We start from the raw sequence: 25,558 nt of genomic DNA, 5'->3' as shown, positions 1-25,558 counted from the left end.
CACAAGCGTCAGCACTCTCACCTGCATGATGTTTTGTATTATTGTGAACGAAGAGTCGTGGCCTCGGAAAACCAAGCGCCGCTCGTTGCTTTCCGTGCACAATTGTAGGTATGGCGGAACTTAGAAGCACATGCCGCGAGAGGCTACATTCAAGCTCCAGATCGTGATTCTTTACCCTAGCACGACAAATGGAGAACAGAGCTACCACAAGATGCAGGATTCGCAGTGTATTCTTTCCTCTGCAGAGAAAGAATACGATCCGGCTAACATGGCACTCAAATACATACATACGGACAGTCAGACTCCAGAGCGGCGCAGGACGATCTTGTCCAATGCCAATGCAATAACACTTTTGTCGTCACAACAAATCTTTGCAGTTGTGGCCGTAAGAACCGCAGCAGCAACTCACATTTACACCAATATGGGTCGTGGTGGCCGCCGCTTGGGGCCGCTGCAAGGCTACCTGGGCATCACGATGCCCTCTATCTGTCACATACGACCATACCCATTGGAAAACTCGGGATCCCGTCCGCTCTCCCATAGATAAGCCAATGAGGGCCGGATTAGTAGTTGGGTCGGTGACGACCAGCGAATACCTGGTGTTGTATGTTTTTGATCTTTTGTTTATGCTGCTTTTTTGTGTTTGAGGTGGGCGACGTGAGGGATCGATCTGGGGTGGATATCTAATGTCGGGCGGGATGGACCGGTTGAAATCGGAAGACTTGGTTCAGGGCGAGGTAAATGGCGTGTCCAGGGTAAGAAGCTGACCCGTTGACATCGCGGTGGCTGTTGTTGTGTCTGTTCAGGGCCCATACTGCCTCCATGGTACCTCGGCTTGGTGGTAAGCCCAGTTCATGAACAGACTCTTGTGCACAAAGATACCAGCAAGGAGACTTTGAGCGTTTACAGCGAACCGGGGCTCGCGGTTTCGTCGTCATTGTTCAGGCACAGTGCAAGAATAGGTCAGAGGTGCCGTGATCGTAGGGCTGAAGAGCAGACGGCAGCCTCAGCGAAGACGGGTTACAGTATTGAGGGCTTGTATCACAAAATCCAAACCATGAGACTTTATATTCTAGGAGTCGCCCAGTTGTAAAGGATTAAAACGCCTCTCCAATTTGATTCTCAGATGGTCTATAAAGTGTTGATAGGCTCAGGGGCTTGATCTTATCGTGGCGCTTGGCGTCTGCAGGCCTACTCCCTGGCGCCGTGAGGTATGTCATGTTGTATTGTTGTAATAATATTCGATGCGGAAACCTCTTCGTATAGTCTTTCGGCTAGATTGTCGTCGCTGTAGAAGACGTCCGATATGTCGGCCTTCTATGCGATGGCCTCAAGATGTACAGCTATCTGGAGATGCTTCACTCAGTAATACGTACTGGATTGGCACAGTTCGTTGAGGAGGAAGCTGACAGATTCGGATTTTGTGGAAAGCAACAGGGTATTGCTTGGAAGAGTACTATTTAACCGAAAAATCCTTGGAGGAGTTTTGACCTTCACTTTTAACCAGCCGAATATCGTCTGGGGCTCTACGCTAGAAGGGTAAAAGTGCTGGCTACGGCTAGTGTTTTCATGACGTACCTTGTGATACTTTGAGATATCATGAAATTCTGACCAGGAAGGTGATTACAAGACGGCCGGTCCGCACGTTGAGCAGTCATGGGGGCTAAGGCGTGGGATGCGATGGCACTACGGTAGAGCATCTCTCTTTCTCATCTCGATAGAGAAACCTATGGAAATATGGAATTAATAGTGAAACTACCGTAGGGCAGCCTAAAATATTGAGAGACATGGATAGTATTTTCCATAGATCATTGCCACATCCTTTCACTATGCTACGTGGAGATGAAACGTGGTGCCATCTGGGGGAAGAATAGGTAGGATGTTTCTTATCGAAACCATGAGTCTGTGACTCTTTCTGTGCCAGAAATTATTCACTCCCCGCCGTCTTGTATACGCAGGCACCCAAAAACGAAGCCTCGGAATGAGAGAAAGTGACTGGAGTGAACCTCCTCCCGAGCTGCCCAGCCCATCGTCACCACCACATTTCTCTCAAAACACAAAAAGAACTTTATACGCACGCAATCTCAGCATTACTTAATAGAATACGATAGAATAAGACTATTGAAAAAAAAAAGATCTCTAGAAAATTTCTCCTAAAAGTTCGGGCTCAGGGTGTTGAACCATGGCCCTATGAAAACCCCACCCCCCTAGGGGAATTTTCTGCTCGGTATTTTACCGCTAGGCTAAGGCGTTCCCGGGCGTCCCCGGGGCTGGTGAAAGTGACGGAGGAGAAGTTGTAGATAAAGGGTCTGATAGGTGGGCGGTGGGCGGTGTGGCGGAGGTTTGGCTATCCAGGTGACTGTGAAGTGGGTGGTGATTCAGGCCCTCGATTGCGGCTTCAATCGTCTCACCCACCCCTGTGGACTTCTTTATTTCTAGGTTGGCTGAGCGTACCCACTGTTAACGTGACGATGGACGTGAAATTCCCTTCCCCTTTCACCTCATGGTCACCATTCTCTTTTTGTTTTACTTTTGCTTCCTTTCTCGTCTAGGTCATATCCCTTTTTGCCCCGAACAAGGAAGAACCCAGAAGATGCAGTGTAATAATATTCGTCTCACTACTTCCATGCACCTGATATTCACCTAAGAGGTAGCCCGTTAAAGTGACTCGAGGCCGTGACGGATTTCGTCACATATACACAAGGGATGTACAGCTGCCAAGGTACTTGCTTGAGTTGGCCATCCTCGTCCAAGACAGACAGGCCGCCTAGGATTAATAGGCAGATAAGATCATATAGAAAGCCAAGGTAGACGTATCCATCTCTATGAGAGAAGCCTCACTGGGAAGTACCTGGGAAAGCGATCTCGTTGTCAAATGAGTTCAACATCATGCGTTGGGCTACTAGACTAGAATTACCATTTCCAGGCCCTGAACGCAGCTAATTTCTCCAAAGTATATTCTCTTGTTTGACGAATTTCTGGGAAATTCTGTTCACAAAGATGGCTGAGCTACTGACGTGTAAGTTGGACAGCATCCGGAAGGAAGCCGTGGTGATCGCTACACAGACAGATACCTCCGTTATGAATCAAATGAAGAAAAAGTAGCAGCACAATTCAGACAATTTAAATCAAATCAAGCGGCCACTTCAGAGAATCACATACAAAAGGTAAGGTAGCATAGGCGTACAGGAGAACATCTTCACCTCCATCCTTCACCTGTCGTCTACGACCGGTCCTCTTATTGGCTCGCAGGCACCTGACAAGGGTAAATCAGGGTGGGGCCCGCTCGGCCCCACAGGTCGGAACACCTCGATGGGTAGCCCAGCCAGCCCGACTTTCAAATAAACCTTGCTTTTGTAAGTCTCGGGCGGCCTTACATGACTGTCAATCAAATCCTTCCTTTCCCTCTCTTGTTTTTCTCTCTCCCCTCTTCCTCAACACCCTCTTCTTCTCGCACTGCCTTGGGGCAGCCTTCGACATGGAGAGTCTTGTTCCAGACCATCCCCATCGACGAGGTAAACGCAACCTCCCCCTCCCATGCTACATCGTATTCCTTGCCCTTTTTCAATGAGAAGACCGAGGCAGCTTTTTCGGAGAAGGAGCAGGACGCCGGGCTTCCCCAGAAAGCCACCCAGCCCGCTGGAGCCCGAGAAGTGGCCTAAGGAGAACCCATCCAGCTTTCAAGGAGGCTGCTCCCGCCCCCCAAAGAGAAGGATGATATTGATGACCGCAGAGTCTGTGGCATTGTATCTCCCCCACCCTTGTACCATGTTGACACTGAAGATAGAAACCAGGAATGGAAGGCCTGTAAGTGGACTCTTCCCGGGAGTTGTCTGACGATCCCAAGTGCGGCCTCGATCGGTTTCCCTCGTCGGCTCTTCTTTATTTCTCTGGGAAATGCGGCCATCGTGATGAAAAGATACCTAGATACGCTGATGCCATATTCCCTTCTGTCTCGTCATCCCTGTCCTCATCTTCTTCTTTGCTTCTGTTTTCGCGACCACTCTTTCTGCCTTTTTCGCAAAAAGATCTTGCGACATCCCTTCCTCCAGAAGGTATAAGTCAGAATTATGGGAGGCAGTTCCTGAATCTGTGTCTTCTCGCTTTTCATGTACCCGGGGCAACCCTACACACTCACTCGGGCAATGATGAAACCTTCACATACACACAAGGGACAGTGGGCCACTTTGCCTGGCGTTACTGACATGACTTGCAGAAGAATACTGAGCCTATAACTTTGCACCGGGGGAGAACCACATCCTACAGGGCTTCATGTCACTTAAGATGTCTTACAGAAGATGGCGTGGGAAAATGTATCGCCGGGGGGCCGAAGCCTTGCTCACGTTTGTGATCGTCATGTGGTGGCTCGATGGTCCAAGACTCTGACACCACAGTGCACCGCCGCGCATCCATTCACTGGTCGGTGCTGAGCAAGCGAAATTGATCTTGGCTCAAACTTTGGTTATGAGACCACCATTGAAAGGTGGCTCATAAGACTAGCGGCCATTGAGAGGGACAGTGATGATTATTGACCCTCGCAGGTCTACATTTTGAGTCTCGAGCATAAGACAAGCAAACATGCATGGGGGAAAAGACGGGGAAGGGAGAAGGGAACTGTGTTTGACATGATAGTCTGGTGTTGAAGAAGAAGAGAGATAGAAGAGCCCTGGGAGAGGGATGTGTTTATGTATTCCTCGAACTGGACACCGTCCCCCCATCAGGAACGCATTCGGTTGAAAAAGATATGTCCTTTCTTCTATGCGTACTCAGTCTGCTAGTCTCTCCCTATGAAATGCAAATACTGTAGATATGAATGATCGAGTAAGACACGATGCCCTTATAACTGTGAATTCTGACGGTCTTTCGGCGTCTTTTGGAGTCAAGGTAACCCCCATTCAGCACCACTTCAGTCTATTTTCAAGATGATCACAACTATGAAATCGCCAATGCCCCAATTCGCCAAAGTCATCGGCCTTGGATGTCGCCTAATGCCAACCATGGTAGACTCTCCATCCTCAAAGCGGAGGGGCGGCGTAATATGGCCATGAATAGACGTAACGATTCACAAAATTGCTATACAATGACAAATCACAACGCAGGATCTGTAAGAATATCGTGTTTCTTGCAAAGATCTTTCTTAGAATAATAACAAAATAGTCATCGCTTGCGAATACGAGCCTACAAACTACAGCTCGGTAGCTTTGCACTTCAGGATTAGGGGTATAACCATCTTAAGCTTCTGGGCAAGAGTCCCTTTTACTGCTGTTGAGAAAAGTGGGAGGTAAACCAGTCTATATTCGTCACATCTTAAGCTATGTGTAACTGTACCGTGCACACCTATCTAGTCAGGGATACAACCAACAATACGCCCACGTCACGCACCCTGCGGACCATCCTTATGGCCAAAAGTTGTTGTGTTTTGATCTGACCCGGTCGACTCCGGTATCCTTCACAATGAATCTTGGCTAGACGATTACCGCATTATCTCATGGCTTGACCGTCTCGAGGCCACAGTATAAACAACACCAGTCGACGGTTTAAAATTCTCTCTTTGAAATCATCTTGGTATTCATACAAACACCCATCGCTTACAACAATAATACAAAAAGCTACTAGAATCATACATCCAAATCATGTCGCGCTCCTCCAAGTCCCACCAGCAGCCCCGTTCCCGCTGCCCAGTCCGGAGCCGGGGCCAACCCCAGCTCCCGGATGACCACCCCTGCCCTTCCTCAAACTAGAAGCGCGGGACCAAGCAGCCGCGGTATCGCCCGCAGACTTCTTAAGCCTATTCCCCAGACTGATGCGCGCGGCACTCATCACCGCACCGCTGCCCGCCCCTCCCCCTTGCATCCGGCTAGGAATCCCCGCGGAGCTCGCCACGCTCTCCCAGTCACCCCTTTCAACCTCCTCGTCATCCGGCTCCTCGATCGCAGGCGGCGGTAACACGAATCCGCGACCCATGACGCCTCCCGAAGGAGCAGGAGAAACACCCGCGGCGGGCTGTTGACCCTTCCTCAGCGCGCCCATCATAGCAGCCCACGACTCGACCTGCCCGCTCGACGCCTCTTCTACGCAGTTACACTCGTCGCCAGCAGGACAGGTAACCTCGCCGGCGGCATGCCACTCTGCGAGACACGCCTCGTGGAAGGCGCAGCCGCAGCCCAAACACGGCGGGTACAGTGCGTCAACGGGCTCGCGGCAGTATACGCAGAGGAGCTGGTACTGCGGGCGGCGACAGCGATCACACGCACCGACGGCGCCGCCGGAGCGAGTCGCGGAAGCGGAAGTATATTTCAGAGGCTCGAGCTGGGTCTCGTGGACGCGGCATACGCCGGTAACGTCGAGACCGCGGCCGGAGGCAACGAGAGCTTGGAGCTGCTCCTTCTTTCCGAGGAGGATCGGAGAGGTGTTATGCGGTTGCTGCTGGTCGTGATGATGCTGCTGTATTGTTGTCGAAGTATCGGCAATACTGTAGGTGTCGTGGAAATCGTCAATCGAGCCAGTCCCCCCCTGGCTTTGCTGAAGCACGTTGAACTTCATAATCTCCAGGCGGGCCAGAGGCTGGTTCCACATTTGTAGAATCTCGGCGTAGACATAGCGATACGTGGCGTACATGTCAGCGCGGCTCGCCTCTAGAAGCGGCGTGGTCATCCATCCGTCGTCATCGAAGATTGTCTGATCCTCCATATGGACAGACACTCCAATAGGTACCATAGAGAATAGATCGTCGCGATATATCTCATCGTCCGAGAGAGAGGTGCGAGCCGTGCCCGAGTCGCCCATGATGGTGGAGCCTCCCCAAGTGACAGCACCGGGTGCACTGGGGGCGAGGGTACTCAAAATAGTCTCCGCTGGACTCGGTCTCTTACGACCATGGTTAGGCGGTGATGATGCTGCGGTCGTTGTCCCCGTCGCAACACCGCTGAAGGGCCGAGGAAAGTTGATAGCGAAGCTCGACGTCAGGCCTGAGTTGGCTCTCGACAGCGTCCTTCCACTTGGCGACGTGGAGAGACTTGGCGTTTGATCCCCCTCCCCAAGATATTCCTTACCCCTTGGTGGCGGTGTCTCGCCGCACGAGTAAGAGTTTGAGCCTGGGTCCCCAGTCCAAAGCATTTCTTCAGCAGAACCTTGTGACCCAGAGTATCGGATCGGTGTATGCAATGTTCTAGGAGTGGTGATAGCTGAATTTGTCTGACTCCTGGTGTTGTAAGTCCAAAGAGACGCATCTGTGGGGAAGTAATCGAGTGAAAATGCTGGAGTCTTCATCGGCAGCGGCGTGTCTGGCTGCGTGAGGTGCGATTCGGCGTAGGCAACACTGTCTTCGGTGAATGCTTCACTAAAGATACAAGACAACATAGCTAGCATCTGGATATCCGCAGTCTTCTCAAAGTAATCAAAGAGATCGCTGATGAAATCCCTCGCCAGCGGATGATTGCCCCACTTCACTCTCCCGTTGAAATCAGCAGTGTCTTTGCCATTAATCGTCTTGGTCACCGGCGAATCCTCGTGACGAAATCGCGCAAGAGCGTCCCTAGCAATGATCAGAATGGAGTTTTGGTGGCGGTCCATGTTTGACAATTCCAGTGGGATATCTCGGCGGAGAATCAGTGAGAGGTAGCGCCAGACATCCACGAGATCTTGGCAGCCATGCTTCTCTGCGACCTGAGCATTGTGCTCACAGACCTCAGCACCATCCCCAAATATAGCATAGTCTTCGGCGAATTCTTTCTTTGCAGGGAGAATATCCGATAAGTCGTGGAGGGAGACGACGTTCTTCGATTTTGCGCCTGGTCGCCTTCTAAGCGATCCTGTGCCGGTTCCGGTTCCAACTCCCGTGCCGCCACCGCTTGATCGAACAGAGCGATTGTCACTCCAAGTTCGCTTGAAACGATGTCGGGGCTGATACCATAGGCTCATTTTGTTGATAGATGTTGATTCCGAGTCACTCGAAGAGGATGAACCGGTGGAGACATCAGAGTCGGACTGCTCGTCTGTAGCGGACATCTCGTCGTTACCATATCGCTTTCCAGGCGGAGAATCATGCGCAAGACGGCCGAAACCGGCGAATACAGGCTCCCCTTTTGACCTCTCACGCATGGGTTCTGCCGGCGTGAATAGCAATGCCCTTGCCTTTTCTTCCTTTGTTGGGAAGAAGCACACCAGCCTCCCGCCGTTGGAAAACCGGGCACCGCAGAACCGTGGCAAGGGCGGAATTGTGGGCCTGTTATTCGGGGCCAAGGTGCTTTCGGCCTCTGCGTTCGGAGGCAATTCTTGAGACATGGATGCTGAACCGCCGGCCGGAATATCGTTCTCGTCTTCGCTAGAGCTCTCGGAGCCAAGTCCATCTAAAGGATCGTCAAGATCCTTCACATTTTTGAAGAAATTCGTGCTCGCCGCCAGGTCGATCTCGCCTAACAGATAAGAGAACGCCACATCCAAGCAGTTCTGTTTTCGCTCCAGAAATTGTTGGCAGAGCTCATGAATTTCGTGCTCGATCTTTCTATGCGTCTTGTCCGACATGAAACCGGTCTTCTCAATGTAAAATCGTGGTGCTTTGGCCTTAGGATAATTAGATGGTATGTCGACTGTAACTTTGATGAAGATGGGGTCGCCGTTGGCGCCCCACGGGCCGTTGAGAGATGCATTGAGCGTCAAGTTATCCATGTCAATATGCTCCCACTTGACCTTTGGCAGCTGCATGCTGATGCGGAGGAACTCCTCTTGAATAGTCTCTGGTTCTCCCCACTTGTCGTCGTCCATGTATCCTGGGCTGAACATGCTGGAGTCCTTTGAATCTGCCCTTCTAGGGCTATCTGTAGATGTCTTACGCTTGTTCATCATGATTCCCTTCATCCAGCCGATATGTGCCTGGCTACGATCCATCTCTCTGGAGGTGCTTTTGGCTTTCATTGATGAGCCCTTCCAAGCCGCACCAAGTTTAGAGTAGGTTGTCGGCCCAGACCGCATACCCATAGTCAGGGCACTCTGACGGTATTGCGCGCTGTTGCGGGGATCGCTCATTGTGGCACTCCTCCTGTCTCGGCTGACTGTATCCTCAACCGTTCGGAAAGTTTTGTAGGCAGCGCCTTTGCGTGTGAGAACGACATTCTTGTTGGCCGCCATCCCCTTGACATATCCTACCGACTCGAGAATAGACGGGTCGACTTGCTGCAGGCGCAGCTCATTGTCCTCTCCCCAAGAGACGAGCTGGAAGTCTCTGTTATCTAGCGCATCTTCGGTGATGCTCCCTCTACTTCTCCACAAGAACTCCTTGGCCTTGTGATTGCCGTGGCCAGAGAAAACCGCTACTGGCTCAGTCGGCCCTTCCTCAGGGTCCTTGGGAGGTGTTCGCCAGTCGTACAGGTACAGGTCGCCTGGTTCGTTCTGAGGCATCGCAAGGAGCCCCTGGCCAAAAGGGGTATGACGAGCGCGCCACACCGGGAACTCGGTACGTATGACGCGATCCGGGACATCTTGATCACTTGCATAGTCCCAAAACTTAATGTGCTTATCCAAAGAACAAGTGACAATCTTGGTAGACGTGGTTCGATTCCAATCAATCCCATAGATCTTTGAGGTGTGTGCGCCGATTGATTTCAGAGGCTCACTTGGTCGTCTCTCGTCCCAAATGTGCAACCACCTGTCGTGAGATGAAGCTAGAATGTGCGGGTCCTGACGGTTGTACTTGACTTGCGTGGCGCCGGCAAACCAATCGCAGAAAGTAAGGACAGGCTGTCTCGGGCGTCTGAGATCCCAGCAGTGGACGTAACCATCGACGGCGCACGAAGCGAGCTGGTCGGGGTGGTGGGCGGACCAGTTGATGTCGGTGATGGCTCTGCTGTGGCCTTGGAGTGAATGCTCAATGGCCCCCGATGTCGAGTCATCTCTCAAGTTGAGGTTCCAGACAAGCGCGCGATGGTTGGCAGTGGAGACGACCCAGTAGTCGCGAACTGCAAAGGGCGACCATTGGACGTCTGTGACAAGCCAAGGGGAACCATGGCTACTGAGGCGGCGAGGAGGATTATACGGCGAGTCCAAGTCAATGATGGATAAACCCTCGGGTCTGATGGATGCGTCAGCTGGGGACTAGTAGCTCGGAAGCCTCACGATAAGTTCACTCACGATGCTAATGCAACATCCCTCTGAGAAGGAGCTATCGTCGCCGATCCTACTAGACCAGCGACGTGAATCGTGCCGTCCGCATCAAAGCTCTCGCTGTCGAAGGCTGACTTGATCGGCTTCCCCTTCTTCGGCGCATCAAGCTGGTTGAAGTGCGGCATGATGGCGGTTTTGGCTCAGATGAGAGAGATGCCTCAGAAAGGCATCTGTAGGCACTATGTCTTTGCCATGATCCGATGGCACGCGACAATGGGAGAGTCTTTCCACAGTCTAGACTGCTCTGATAGTTGCTATTTGACTGATGAGATGTACTGATTGGATGAAGTATCGCAACTTGATATTGAGGGTCTTTAGTTGAGGTTCAGAGGCCGATGCACGCGACGAGATCAGGTGCATCCATCGCTGAGCATCCTGGGCGGACGCTTGTGGATGGACGGGATGACAGTTGGAGACCCACAATCGCGATGATGTACCTTCGTGCAGCAGGTCTGCAGTTGTGTACTTACTTCCCGCCAGCACCTCTAGGCCAATGATAGCTCGCCAATACCACCACCAGTCTCCACCCTTTTACTGTTATCGGGACAGCGTCGAGCCAGGCCTGGAGTGTGTCATGCTTCTGGTCCCTCCCGCGGGGCAATCCCAAGCAAGGCTTTCCCAAGCACATGCCCACCATACCCAAAGGTTGCCTTTCGAAACACTCCACCAGTTCCGCCTACTCGTCACCTTCGTCGCCGTCGCTCCAAACCGATATCCCGAGCATCCGATTGCGATTTCGTTTGCGACTTTTCCCCCTTCTTCGGCGAGTCGAAATCCAGGAAGCTCCATCTGATTCACCACTCACTTAACCCCGCCATCGATTCATCAGCTCCTTGGCCTTGAACTTCGGTTTCTAGAGGAAGCTCAGACACCATTCCTGTCCTCCCTCACCCTTGAACAATCTCCAGAGCGTTTGTCGCCCAGCATGGCTTTGCCTAAGCGTATTGTCAAGGAGACGGAGCGTCTCATGGCTGAGCCGTAGGTTCCTTGCCTAGCTAGCAACATCTCGATGTTCTGCTAACAAAGACCGCCTCAAAGGGTACCCGGAATCAGTGCCGTCCCTCACGAGGACAACCTCCGCTACTTTGATGTCGAAATTCACGGACCTACACAATCTCCGTATGAAGGTGCGCAATATATTCACGGAAACTTGACTGGAAAGAACTAATAGGTATTACAGGCGGTGTCTTCAAGCTCGAGCTCTTCCTTCCCGACGACTACCCCATGACTCCCCCCAAGATTCGCTTCCTCACCAAGATCTTCCACCCCAATGTCGACAAGCTGGGCCGCATCTGCCTCGATGTTCTGAAGAGTGAGTAGCGGTCCATGAACAATGGAGTTTTGGCGCAGGATGGCTGACAAAGAAACCTTCGTTTAGACAACTGGTCCCCTGCCCTTCAGATCCGCACTATTCTTCTGTCAATCCAGGCCCTCCTCGGCGCCCCCAACCCCGATGACCCCCTCGCCGCCGACGTCGCGAAGAGCTGGAAGGAGGACGAGCAGGCCGCCATCGCGACGGCCAAAGAGTGGACCACGAAGTTCGCTGTGCCCAAATAGAGGAGGAAACACTGGAGAACCGGGAGGCTATGCTGCGCTTTGGAGGAAAAGGCAGACGACGGCGCGTGGAGGAACGGCTACGGCAGAAGCCAATGCAAACACACTTTCCCTAGACCGAGTTTTAGGCGGATGCTGCAAAGACGACACAGCCCTCCTGCTGTCTTTGACTTTGTAGAACGGAGGCTGATTTGGACGTTTCAGGACCTGGAGTTGCAATCTTGAGATATGGCATTGCGGTCAGCTTTTCTGGTTTCACGGGAGGACCCATGCATTATGCCCTTACGACTTTCCACAATGAGAAGGATTTCTTTCATTGCATGGTGCACTTGTGAGATTAGTGTGCGTGATCTGACTTCAGGCTGAAGCAATCCCTTTGGCTGCAAGTCTTGACGAAGACGGGATATCCTCTTAGTCACAAGCCGACATAATCCAGTGAGGAAGCGCATCTCTTCTTGAGATTGATCGACGAAACCATCAATCAATGGTTTAAGTATAACCTATGATGATGGAATATCAGAAAGCGTCGATGGTTTAGTGGTAAAATTCTCCGTTGCCATCCAGCAGCGTCGGGGAGCCGGGGGTTCGATTCCCCCTCGACGCATTCTCTTTTGCTTTTGCTCTATCCTGCTCCTGATAACAGATGTCTAAAGGTCTTGTATCATATATCTATCTGTCTGGCTCGGAAATGGGGCCAGGTAAGTCGGAAATGATTAGTTTATGTTCTTATTCCACTTGTTTGAATCGAGGGGTTGACACTCCGACTCCTACTTTATATAATGTTGATCTCCTCGTATTCTTTCTTGTATGTGGCGCACAGAAGTCAACTCGCTAGAGTAGACATCGAAATCAGAGAGCTCGATGTCTCCAATGTAGCGGAATACTCGAGCTTGGGTACCCCCTTTGCCAGTATTCTGGGCAGGTGTAACTTCTCGCAGAATGAAAGGAACAGAAGCACCTCCTGCGAACCAAATTTGATCATGCTCCGCTGCAAAATGAGAGCCCAGCCCGAAAGCCTGTCGAGAAGTACGATAGAAACATTCGTTATCAAGCTCTTCCCAGACTTGTTGGTCTACGCATAAACAAGGGAAACGAGGGAAGCCAAGAATCTGGAACCGCTCAACCCACGCATAGATCTCTCTGCGGATGAAATGTCCCGCCTCGGACCCGTTAAGTCGTGTATGCACAAACTCTCGCTGTCCCGGGACGTAATATTCGACCCGGTGTGACTTATCAAGGCCGCAATCGGACAAAAGTGGCTCTAGATGCAATGCGTATAGCTCTAAACATTCGTTCAGAACTGCTGCTGCTAATCTGTCCCACAGGTTCAATTGAGGTTGACAGAGAGGCTCAAATGGTCTGGTTCAGAAATAACCAACCATCGTCAATGCCATCTCGTAGCTAGACTCTGGGGCAAAGTGCTCATGGACTTTGCTCAGTATCGTACCCATCCTCATACCATGCAAAACAAGCTTTTGTCCGATAACAGATGGCCTTCTCAGTTCGCGACACCATATTTCTCCCTCGCACCGTCCGAGGACCTTGAGAGTTACCCCGGTTCGAGGTAGTCCCCCATATCGTGTGTGGCGATCCGTTTTCGACGCATTCGGTACCGAATAATCAGGTACCCACGATGGTAAGGCAGTGTAGCGGCGGGTCTTCTCCTTTCCAACATGTCTGAGTTCTGATAGTAATGGAAGCCGTTCAAGAAAGCACGCAGCGACAAATGCGAAGACATCCTCCACGGTTTGATCGTAGTCAGGAATGATGGGGCTCGGAAATCCTTGGGGTAGAAGCATCGAGAGCGTGCCCAGGCTCCCGTGGATATGATCGCGGTCATCTCCAAAGTGAAAGGAGCGGAGAGTGGAAATGATGACACTGGCACATGCGAGCCATGCGGGCTCCGATCTCATGCTCCAGCTTCCGATTTCTGTGTAGAGCAGAAGTTCGCTTAGCAGATTGCGGACTCCGTTGATCTTGTGTAGACCGCCTCCAATGCCAAGATGTCTACTGCTTAGACTTTGCGGCATGCTCAGAGCTTGAACGTCGGTGAATACTTCAATATGTTCGAACGACCGTTCGATGTGTGTTTCAAGGGAGTGGCTCCATCGAGACTCATGGAGAAAATGCACGAATGCCCCGAGGCGCTTCCAATTCAAGACAACTTTTCCACACATGATATGGGTTTGAGCTGGATCTGCCAAAGCAACTTCCTGAACAACCCAACCGCGATCGAACCAACGGCTTTCCTTGAGGAACTTTGCAAGAATGAATCACGACGTTCCCCATCTGGAACATGTGTCGGGCCCCAAAAGATCGAGAACTTCAGGTTTGCTGCAGTAAGGGTCCTTGTATAATTGAGTCCTCACAGACTCCGGCTTCCTCAGCGCCTGAGATAGACGAGGGATGAACTTGTCGCGAATCCACTGGACCTCCGGATCAGGCTCCGATAGCCCCAGCCACACAAGAACATTCTGTGCGGCACTGTAGATGCGGTGGATAAGGAGCACTTGATGTTTCTTCTCCTCGTTATTAGTCTGGTCGATGCAGAACGCGTCTATCCATAGTGGCATTGTTTCCAGCGCAGACTTGACTTTGGGCGGACACTTTGGAGTCGTGGAGGAAGGTTCATCCGCACCATCCTTTGCTGGGCATCGGAACTCGAGAATGGTACGGAGGAAGTTGAATAGATTCTCAGATATTTCTATCGATCTGCCGTCGCAGGCCATCTCAAACGTCCTTCCTGGCCCTGGCTCCTGTGTCTGTTCAGAGTTGCCATACTTGGGTAGCTGCCAAGTATAAGACAGCGCGGCAAAGATCGGTTCATCATCCAAGCTGACCTCCTTGAGCGAGAGGCATAGTCCATGAGGATGATTGTCGCCTCGCGAGATGCTGAGGAGGCGTATGAAGTCGATTGTTGAAAGAGCTTAGTACTGGTAGTCCGCCCGTGACGCCGTCATAGTTCGAAGATGATGCAATAGAGCAGAAGAGGTTGGATCAATTGGTGTATGGTTTAGGTTTAGGAAGTGCACAGTCAAGTCAAATAAGGAGGTGAAGGAATAATTAAGAGTTCGCAAATCAGGCTGCACGCTTTGTTTTCCAAGCAGGTAGGTATGTGTCACAGCCACATGACCTGCATGTTGGCATGTACGTAGTTCAGCGAACAAAGTAATATTGGTGTAAGCACTAGACATCTGGTCACATGTTTTTCTACTTGTTATCAGAGTCTCTGCACCGCCTCGTGGTTGAAACGAGGCGGGAGTTGATCGTCTTAATGATATTGTAGGGTATCTATTCTGCACTCTAGCGTTGTTACACGCTCAATCCATGATCCCCTCTGCCAGTTCGCCCAATATATTTTCAAGTCATCTCCCAACTACCTTCGCATGAGCTTCCTACATGACCATCTCAATGCCCCGTAGAAAGCTTCTCCGTCTTTTGCCTAGATCCACCTTCATTGTTTCTCCTATTTCTCTTGTCTCTGATCTCGCTGGCAGCAAACGCCACAAGAATCGAAAGAGCAGTCGCGAGCACAAACCCACTAACAACGCAGTATGCCATATACGAATGAAGTTCCTGACGCCTTTCCACAGCTTGAAGACGTTTCAAAATCTCACTCTGGTCTGTAGGCGGCTTATAAATCTCCACCACCCGATCCGTCCATCGGTTGATTGCATATTCTCTGGGGTTGTCGAGGATCACAGCAACATGCGTGAATAGACTTCTGAAACCCCCAAAGGATGATGCAGATGACTTGGAGGTGGTCGGCGATGTTGCTTGTTGTCCGGTTTTCCTCGTGGGTGCCTCATACCGGTAGGACATCTTGGTCTTTCTTGAACCCTTCATGAAGCCTTGAAATGGGTTGTCCTGGTGGGGGCTTCCGAATCTGCTTTGGTTGTCACTAATGGAGGACTTGAGGATATCTTGTGCTGATGAGGTAGGGGTTGTGAGGGACTGGGTGGCGTTCATTGGGCGGCGGTTGAGTAGATCTAGAGTTCGTGCGGTTCTGGATTGAGCCTGGAGTTGAGGCAAGATCATTCTGCTAGTATCCAGGTGGCTGGAAAGCCGCGGTGTTGCTTGTAGGATGGTGTTGAACATGGTGTTGATCGTTGATGGTGCTAGCCTTTGAAGATATTGACGGTTCAAGATGCCGGTGTAGCTTGGGATTGATATCTTCAGTAGCATTACTCACACGATATCAACTATGAATTCATTTGAAGGCGAAAGGTTCCCCTTCTAAACCACGAGACAAGACCATTCGGAGATAGGTCGTCGAGTCCCGCTTCCGCTCCCGCCTTCTTCCCATTTCCATAACATCCGTATCTTTGGTAGGGTTGGCAAGGTCCTCGACTTCTCTTCATCGCCCTTCCATGTATAGATGGATCAAAACCTCATGTAACACTGCGAGACTTTATGGGAGCCACGAAATCACACTCGTTCACACAGAACTAGAAACAAAGCAAAATCATATCCGTACAGTTTGTGATACAAAGTTTCACTACATGATACGGTAGAAATATTAATGGCGGCAAAATTGAGTAATATTAAAGGGATGACTCTCGTGTTATCAAGGTATACCAAAAACCTTGACGACCATCTCAATAGCCTCAGGCTCATACCAACTCCGTCACATACTTTAACATCCTCATGACCACAAAATCTTTCCTCGCAAGTAACATATCAGACATCATCCTCGACAAGTTCAACCACAAACCGAACAAAACCGAACCAAAACAATAATCACTATCACATAACAACCGCAACAATGGCTTCTCGAAGCCTCTTTCACACTCTCCAGAGGCAACTCCCTGGAACAATCACAAGACCATCACCCTTCACAACCACAACCACAGCACTACCACAGACCCGTCTCTTCTCACACACATCAACTCTCCGCGCCAAGGTCGTACACCCCGACATTGACAGGTACATCCGCTACAGCCTCCGCGACGGTCCCTGTGCACATCGCGACCGAAACCACTCTTCTCGCTCGCACACCAATGTCCATGGCCAAAGATCATACCGACAACAGCAGCATCCGCGAGTTTCACATCAGCCTTCCAATCTACATTGCCACAGCGAAGAGCATCCTCATCATCAACAACAACGTCCCTCGACGCAAAAAAGCTCAAAGACGAGGAAGACAAAAAGGAGCTCTCCCGACAGGTGCAACGGTACAAATCACAAGTAGATGCCCTTGACATTCTCACGGAGGAAGTGATAGACAGAACGAATCATGTCAACAAGTGCACGGGAAATCTTTCTCATCACCGAGAGCGTCAACGGCTCCTATCTCACCTCGAAGCCCTGAAGGTCATCGGGGAGCGTATGAAAAGTAGAGGCAAGGTCCTCATCGAACTGGAGAGAAGGTCCGAGGCCGGCGAGACCATATTCACTGGTGATGATGATGATTAATACGACGGCGGCGGAGGCAGCACCAAGGAGGATATTTCCAACTCTGTCACCCAACTTCTCTACGAAATTTGTCTCGGGATCGTGGCCTGTTTCATTTTGCGGCGTTTATGGGACATCTGGTTCCCCAGGAAGTCGAGTAAAGGTCCATGGACCGAGGAGGTGGGAGAAGGAGAATCGGCGTCGGATAGTAGCCCACCTCGCAACGCCGCAGAAGCAAAGTCAGAGGGTGGCGACGAGGAGCTCCCAGAGCTGCAATATCTCGCGAAGCCATAGACTCCAGTAGTACACCCATTAGCCAGTACCACATAGTAAAGAAAGATCACTTCTCCGCAAATACCGTAATCCAAACTTTTCAGAACATCTCTTCATCGAATTACTTTACACTACATTACTACTCATAAATGCCTACTACCTGACCCTACCCGTCATCCCAAAGCCGTCGACTCATAATAATAGGCCTCGCCGGATCCCACGGCCCATAAATCTCATTCTTGTACTTTTGCAACCCAATCAGCCACCAACTACACCCGCCCATGGCAATCGCGGAGATGAGCACGCTGACAACCATGCCCGCGACGGCGCCCTTCCAAGGCCAGCAGGATATGCCCATACCGGCACAACCACCAGCAGCAACACCACCGCCATTGTCACCCACGATAACCCCGACACCGGCACCCGCGCCAAGGACGAGAAATACTGTCATGGCATAGTGGTAGCCCCAGCTCCGGTGGCGCGCGTACCGCCGAAATACGGGGAAGAGCCCAAACACCTCGATGCTGAAGAGCGTGAGGCTGAAGACCTGGCCCGTGGACGGCAGCCGCGAAGCGAGTACCGTCGAGGCCATGAGTGCGGCGTTGGTGGACAGCGAGGCGGGGATGTTGACGCGGACGCCGCCCGAGTAGTCAAAGAAGAAGATGTTGATGGTCAGGAGCCAGAAGGACATGGCCCAGATACTGTCGCTCGAGGTCGACTTTGTGAGGGATTTGAGGATTGGAGAGAGCCCGAGAAGGGTCGAGTAGATGAGAATAGCGCTCTTGACGGTGCTGAGGCGCTGGTTGAGACGGCTGTTGTCGTCGCCGGGTAAGGGGAAGGAGGACCGCCGCGGGAGGGGCATGCTACTACCAACTTCTTGGCTGTAGCGGCGGTAGACGGACTGCGAGGTTGCTGACGTAGAAGAGATAAGGGAGCTCGCGGAGGCAGAATGCGAGTGCCGCGCCAGACGAGGCCGCTCGGCGCCAGCAGTACTAGACAGATTCGTCGCGGAGCTCGTGGCCGTCGTAGCCGTAGACGAAGCCGCGGCGGCACCACCATCGTCATGCAGCGGCGGGCTCCGCTGCCTCATGCTCCCCGTCCTCCGACTCGGCTCCAACCTCCGCCCCGCGGCCGTCGCGCTGCTGCTGCCGCCGCCCGCCAGACCCAGTTCCTTGCGCTCCTCGTCGGCCTCCCAGCGCTCCCACAACAGCCAACCCAGAAATGTCGCCATGCTGCTGAACGACACAATGGACACGGGCGACACGCGCTCCTGGGATATGAGGACGAAGCAGACGATGAAGAGGATGACGGAGCAGACGTGCTGGACAATCACCGTCGAATCGGCGACGAGGGGCCAAAAGTCGTAGGGCTGCAGGCGCGGATTGCGCTGGAGGCTCTCGAGAAAGGTGTTTTGGTCCGTGTAGTTGTCCGGATAGCTCTGCTTCACCCACATGAGCTTCTTCCAGGTCCGCTTGCGACTTCTGCGGGAGCGGGAGCGGTGGCTTCCCGCGACGGCGGAGGCGGAGGCGGAGGCGGCATTGTGACGGAGGCGGGCACGGGCGGCGCGGTGGTCTGCGCCGAGGGAGGAGACATCGGGGAAGGAGGGCACGGGTCGTCGCGGCGGGGATGTTGCTAAGAAGGCATCTTCGGGGGCGAGGCGGGATCGGTCCCTGGCGCTGCTGGTGGAAGTTTGTGGTGCTGTTGTTCGTGCTGCTGTTTGTGGTGCCGGTGCTGAGGGCCGTCGGGAGGGTGGAGGAGCGGGTGAGGGCGGGGGAAGGAGCCAAAGTCCGTTGGTGTTGTAGGGGACATGAGGCGCGGCTTGCCCTTGAGGGCCTCAATGTAAAGGAACGACAAGAGTACGAGGACTCAATGGGGCGTATTGGTGATGGCGGTTTGAGGCGCTTGACCGAGACCTTTCTCAGCCTCGCGATCGCGAATGCACTGAAGTCGGCGCAAGGCTGGAGACCAAGTTGATTGGAGCCACGGAGAATTGCGCGCCAGGAAGGCAGTGGCAGTGGTGGCAGAGGAAGTGAAAGAAAGTGCCAAGGGGGGCCAGGCCACGCCAGGGGGGGCACTTTGGGAAGGAGTCAAGGACGACACAAAAAAAGGGTGCGTGCACGGACGGGGAAAGGACATTGGTGGGGAAGGTTGGCCGAGTCAGTCGATTTCGACAAGGGTGCGTCGCCCGGACCAAGTCGCTGGATTCGGTAACTTTAAAGGAAAGGAAAAAAAAAAAATGCATACGAAAGATAGTTAGACTGATCGGTGGCCGAAAGAAGCGCCTTCCGCAGTCCAGCAAAGGAAAGGTATGTCTACTGCTGCGTCTGGATTCTGAATGCTGCATATGCTGCGCATTGCTATCGCTCCGAGATCATATCAAAAAGGAGGGTAGTAACTCTGGGAAAATATCCCGTCCGTCCAACCACAGTTGCTACCCCAAGCTTAATTCTTTCTTCTGTCCGAGTAGGCTATCTATAGTTCCGTACTGCGTCCGCACCTAGTAGAGTCTCGGAACCATCACCGAACTCACAAAGGTAAAGATTGTTATCCAAAGCATCGCCCGCAGTAGTCTAAGCTTCATGGATGCGTGGACAGATCGTGGATAGATCATGGGAAGGAATAGATGCATGCCTACTACAACCCTGCCACGGATTGCGTCTACATCCGCGTCGGCGTCCGCGTTCGCCTTACCCAGAAGCTAAAACCAAGTTAACCGTCTTCTTCATGACGCTGTCATGGACACGCAGCTCCCGTCATGAACCACTTGCGATCCGCGGCCCCTTTCTCGACACATGACAACCCAGTATTCGGAGACTTTCCCATCCTCCTGGAAACCCAAATACCACGGTAGCTTGCGCGTCCATGACCCATGGACCTCCAAAAAGGGAGCTGTCGTCGTTCCTAACTTTCCGTGGCGATGCAAGACATCAGGCATCACTGTTAGTAATGCATCAGAATACCTCCAGAATCGCGACCCGCGGCATCCCACGCCCCGGATTCTCAACACCACCACCATGGTCCAACACCAGTCCAACGACACCACACCTACTGTGCAGTAGGTAGTGACCTGACCACGAGGCTAGCGGTGCACTAGCATCCGTACGACAGGTGCCCGATTTCCGAGAGAAACGGGGCCTCTTTACGGTGTTCCACCTCGCCATCTTTTGCACCGCCTGCCTCTGCTCAAAGGGTACCACCGGCAACACCGTTCCCCGCCAAACCCTTGTGCCCGGGGGAATACGAAGAGCAATTCCAGAAGCATTTTGAAGCCGGGCAGTCTCATTTCTCTCTGCCTAGATGGCCCCGAATTTCTCTGCAGGGAGGCCCGCACCGGCACAAAGCTTGTTCGTTGCTTGTCCCCTGGCTGATTGGCTGTCTTACTGGGGAATCGACCCTCATGCTGCGTTCCTAAGGGCTGAATGGATAGGTATTCCCGTCCACCCATAGCCAGTCAATGGCGACATTGTCCTGCATCGCTTTGGTGGTTTAGTGGTCGTGTGCTCGTTGGCAATCCTCAGATCCATACGGATACAGGTAGGCTGTCACGCTGTCCATCGCCCGTCCCCCTTTTGTGCTGTTACCAATTTTCTGGGCCCCTTCCCGTGCCATGCGCCCCTCCACGTTGGCATGGTCGAGGTCCTGTGGTCCAGACTCTTCGGCGCGCCCTACAGGGACTAGACCGGAAATGTGGCAGGCTGCAGCGATGGCAGGCATGCCCTGTGTGCACTGTGAAGACTGAAAGTTCGCCTGGAAGGGACTGCTTATTTTGGAACTTTAGCGGGCCGACCGGAAGAGCTCCTACGCTGCCTTTTGCTGGGCGATGCTAGGTGGCTAGGCAGTGGGCGCTGCTCAGATCTGACTCTGGTCCAAGGGGCTCGAGTTACTGACGTTTCGGCGGTACTAGTGCGAATAGCCTCACCATCAGCTCGATGGGACGATTCTGGGTGAGTCGGGGCTGGCATCGACGATCCATTTTCCCCTTTCCTCCAAACCCAGGCACGAGAGCAACATGACATCAACAAGCGGGCGATGTGCGACAATTCGGCTCGACCTCCTTGGTTAAAAACGTTGCCTTCCTGTTGCAAGTCTTGCCGGACGGGCTTGGCAAAGCAAGAGGTATGCGGGTTCGGGGTCCATCAAAGTCTCATTCCCATGGCATCCCGTGCTTTTGCGTGCCCATGGACGGTGGGCTGGTCTGAGAGCATCTGTTGAAACCGTTTTGACGTTCAGACAACCTCACCATGAAGGGCAAGAAGAAGCGGGTTTCGCAGCTGCTGCCGATGTGGGCCTCGGTTGCAATGGAACGAAACAGTCCAAACTGTCGCAAAACTCCCCAGGAGGCAGGCTCCAACTTCCCAGGACGGGGATTTCATGTTTCTCCTTCGTCAATGCTTGCTCCGTTTGGTTGCGGTCACCCTGTGATTGTGACCCTGGCGACGAGCCGGCGATGTTCCCAAACAAGAGAGACAGCTCCGCGGTGTCTTCAGTCACCACATTGCAACCAAAATGGCGAATGTGCACACTATTTGATAGCGGCTGGCATAAGCTATGTCGGCATCTGCCGCGCCTGTGGTGTGGTGATTCCAAAAAAGAAAGTCCAAGCAATGGAACCAGAGCGCTAATCAGTGGATCCATGGCGTAGATCCATTGCTTGGGTTCGCCAGCTGCGATTTGCCTTTGGCGCCAATTCCCACCTGGCATTGGACAGAGAAACCGTCGCATTAGGCGTTGGCTGGTGTTGTCATGATGGTGTCTCTGGCGTTGGTAGAGTGTAAGTCAATTTGGAACTTTTGCCGTACCAGCCCCGGAGCAACTCGATGATTGCATGAACTGAGAAGACCATTGCTGACGGGCGAAGTGTTGCTGACTTGCTCCCTTCATTTCTTGGAAGAGGCAGTGTCTTGGCGCTGGTCGAATGGCCGTTGTGTGCGGCGTGCTGCGTGCATATCCGTGGCATAGGGCGCAGCTGGGTGCAATTTCGTCTGTACGAGGTCTGCAGCCACGGAAGCGCCAAGCATCGTGAGAACTGGCTGGCTGGACAGAGGCTTGACTAAGCATCCTAGACACGCCAAATCGACAGGGGCCATCGGCATACGATCCAAGGTGATGAATGATTCGCTGAGTAGGCCATCGACAAGGACGGCGACCGCGGACAGGCAGGTGTAAAGTGCGCTATAGTCCATAGCTTTATCCGTAGAGGAGAGGCGGGATCCTGCGTGCCGTGCGCAATTCCATGGACCCATTTCCGTGGGAAAGCGTGCCGTGAATATGGGCCATTAGTCTATTACCTGGGGACCATGGAGGAAAAATAGACCGAATAGTCAGCGTCCATTATCGTGGCTTGGAAGAAAATGGTCGACTGGGTTCCGTCTTCTTCATCTCTGTGGTCTCGGTAGATGACGGAAATTTCCTTCAGCTGCGGCAGAGCAGGGGGGATGGTTTGCGTGCTTGTCTTCTTTACACTATTTCTATTCGCTTTTGCTGGTCGTTTCTGTTCTGTCCGCGAGATTCAATGGCATGGGTGCCGGTGGGCCGTGGCTGGAGGCGGCGATACCGGTATTTTGGTGCAAAGACTCGAGAGTCAAGGAGCTGGAGAGAGGACACTGTAGGAAGTCCGGTGGTGACGGGGGGTGGTATTATGTGATTCGCTCTCTCGTACGTCTTAGAATCGCCAAGAAAGGCAAGGCTCCTAGTGTTCTTTGATCGCTGCCATGTCTTGAGAAAAGTCGAGAGTCAAGACTCGCACAGGGTCAGCTTTGCCCACGTGCTCCCGTTGGCACTTGTGGACGGGCAGAAGGTGGGAAATGAGAGCTGAGGGGCCCAGAGGATCCAGACGGGGACACTGGTGGTTGGCCAAGCTGCGAGGGATCACTCGAGGAAAGCTTGATTCTCTTCCTTTTGATTCTGTGGCGCCGTGAGATGTGAGGAGTGGGAAAGGGAAATCCCTTCCTCCAGTACGAATATTCGGACAGACCCAGGTACAAACTACAAAGTACATCCATCGGGTACCTACCTACCTCGCCTAATACCTAAGGTAAGCTGGGTAAGTATGGAAGGTAAGCATCGGTCCTGCCAGTAATTACCTTAAGGTGATGTGCTTGCGAGAGAAGCTGCAGCCTAGATAGAAACTATTGCAGGGAAGGTGGGAATCATTGGGGGAAGCACAGCTGGAAAAGCGCACCCACGAATCACAGCACACAATCGGCCAATGCGCCGTCCCGATGGGGGCATCGCTTACACTACTTACTTTTGTTACTTTTGTACAGAAGTTGGGCTGACCAGACGCAGGCGCAGAGCAGATGCGGGCTTGCATTCTCAGCTTCAATAGCTTGCTTTATTCATTCTCTCACGATGTTACTTTCCTGCACTTCTCCTGCCTGTCCCCTCCCTCTTCCAACCATTGGCAAAATTAGACGAGACAACGGAGTGGAAGCTTGACTTGACAACCTGGCTTCACTCCCGCAGCCTGTGACGGCAATCGTCGAGTCTTTCCCCTGACATGCCAATTGGAATCCATACAGACTCCATAGGGAGGCGCCTTTTTCGTCTTTCGTGTCTTTCGTCTCTTCTCAACCTCGGTCGACAACCAAATCTGCGCATGGAACCCCCCGTCCGGCTTTCGGCCGTGACACAAGAGATCTACTGGCCAGGGTTGCGTCCTCGTTACTTGCACTCTGGAGCCTCTGGGATTCTGCCAGGTTGTTGGGCATTCTCTTTCTCGCATTCAAGTCTGACTGTCTCTCCTTCTCCATATTCTCGCGTCCCTCGAATCCCGCGGCCCCTTAAGCTGCCCGTGCAAACAATGACCATCCCTGGCCACAGTCGTGTGGGTGGGTGCCCTACCTATGGCCTGCAGAAGCCCCGAAATGCATGGGCAATCCGCAACGGAAGGGAAAATCCAGGGGACCTCACCAAACCTGCCTGCCTGCTACGCAGTAACCCGCCAACTAACGCGCCTTTTGGGTTTGGGCGAGGTGGTAGTGCAGACGATCCAGCTCACCCCCCGCGTCCACCTTGTCTCCAACTTGCAACCTCGTCGTTCGATCCTAAATCGGGATACAGGAGAAAAGATTTGGAAACCGAGTTGCTCATGGTTATGGAGTCGTGCTCGAGGTGGCTCTCCATGTCGCATCTCACTTTTCCATTTTTCACCGATGATGGATGATGGAGGGGGCCGAGCAAACCGGGTACCGAAAAGAATGCAGACAAGAACCAGAGCCGCAAGGCCCGGCGGCCTATCAACTCTATGCAAAGAAACGAAGATCGCCAGAACAGAGCGCTCGAGATCGGCTACTCGGCAGGCTCTCTCCTCGTTCTTGTTACAGGCCTTCAGAGTCAGTCATCATTTGAGTGTGCCGCTACTGTTGCCGTTCCGTGCGTGCCCATCCCATTCAATCTGTCCATTTCGGAGAGAGTGCAGCAGCAAATCACTCGCCAGTCGCCCTTGCTTCTTCATACTGGGGGCCGGAGCTTAAAGACAAACGATCCTGGGCGCACCTCCTCACCACAGTAGTGTAGGCATGCTGCTATGCTGTGGTACGAATGGACAGGACAGGCCCTGGCGAGGTCCAGGAGAGAAAAGAAGCTTGCGGCCGACCATGTTTGAATCGAGACACCCACTTGCTGCATTAAACAGGGTGCACCGCAGCCCACAGGGTCCAGACTATCCCTGCATCCCTGGCTGAGCCTAGATCCTGGTCCTGGCCTGCCGCCCGAAGGCAGAGGGGGGGGGGGGGGGGGGGGACAGCGGCCGGTCCCCCAGCACCCGCTTTTTGTGAGGGAAAGCAGAGAACAGACCAGAGGGGATCCGAGAGAGACGGGGACAAGGAGGACGAGCATGGCCCTGGGCCCTTGATGGCTGGCTGCAGTGGGCTGGCTAGGTCTCTCTCGAAAGAAGACGGAGCGAGGGCAAAAAGGTGCGAACAGAAACGCCGCCGTCTTGGGTGAGGCTAATGTCATGTTAATCCCAATGCGTAAAAGGTTGGGTTTGCTCTCCTTTCTCTCTGTCTCTCTGCTCTGGATCATACATAATAACATTACCACCTCACCCGCCCCATGCCTCTTGTCTCCTGCACAAACATACTTGCAGCTAATCACGGATACCCAGTCCCATTTCTGATCAGACCCCATCTCTCCTCACTCCGGACGAGTCGAGGGTGTCTCTTATTCTTCCTATATT

The 25,558-nt window shown here is 52.8% G+C and overlaps 3 protein-coding genes and 1 non-coding gene across 4 annotated transcripts; 2 read left to right on the top strand and 2 right to left on the bottom strand.

Moving 5' to 3' along the window:
- Positions 1-5,631: 5,631 nt before the first annotated feature.
- On the bottom strand, positions 5,632-10,283 carry N0V96_010480 (uncharacterized protein; the record flags this gene model as incomplete). The annotated part of the gene is made up of 2 exons (XM_065758964.1): positions 5,632-10,003; positions 10,126-10,283. The coding sequence occupies 2 exons, from the start codon at positions 10,281-10,283 to the stop codon at positions 5,632-5,634; spliced, it is 4,530 nt and encodes a 1,509-aa protein (XP_065612487.1).
- An 800-nt stretch (positions 10,284-11,083) lies between these two features.
- On the top strand, positions 11,084-11,715 carry UBC35 (Ubiquitin-conjugating enzyme E2 35; the record flags this gene model as incomplete). Its single annotated transcript, XM_053197068.2, has 4 exons — positions 11,084-11,136; positions 11,197-11,285; positions 11,339-11,470; positions 11,537-11,715. 4 exons carry the CDS (start codon positions 11,084-11,086, stop codon positions 11,713-11,715), a joined length of 453 nt encoding a protein of 150 aa, XP_053045557.1.
- Positions 11,716-12,235: 520 nt separating this feature from the next.
- On the top strand, positions 12,236-12,316 carry N0V96_010478. Its single transcript has one exon. It is a non-coding gene; the product is annotated as a tRNA-Gly (tRNA).
- A 5,229-nt stretch (positions 12,317-17,545) lies between these two features.
- Positions 17,546-18,918, bottom strand: GPI2 (glycosylphosphatidylinositol anchor biosynthesis; the record flags this gene model as incomplete). The annotated part of the gene is made up of 2 exons (XM_065758963.1): positions 17,546-18,835; positions 18,859-18,918. The coding sequence occupies 2 exons, from the start codon at positions 18,916-18,918 to the stop codon at positions 17,546-17,548; spliced, it is 1,350 nt and encodes a 449-aa protein (XP_065612486.1).
- Positions 18,919-25,558: the final 6,640 nt, after the last annotated feature.

The sequence above is a fragment of the Colletotrichum fioriniae genome (assembly GCF_027942845.1).
Source record: "Colletotrichum fioriniae strain IMI 355084 chromosome Unknown scaffold_14, whole genome shotgun sequence".
NCBI classification, from domain to species: domain Eukaryota; kingdom Fungi; phylum Ascomycota; class Sordariomycetes; order Glomerellales; family Glomerellaceae; genus Colletotrichum; species Colletotrichum fioriniae.
This window is presented reverse-complemented; position numbering and strand designations above follow the sequence as displayed.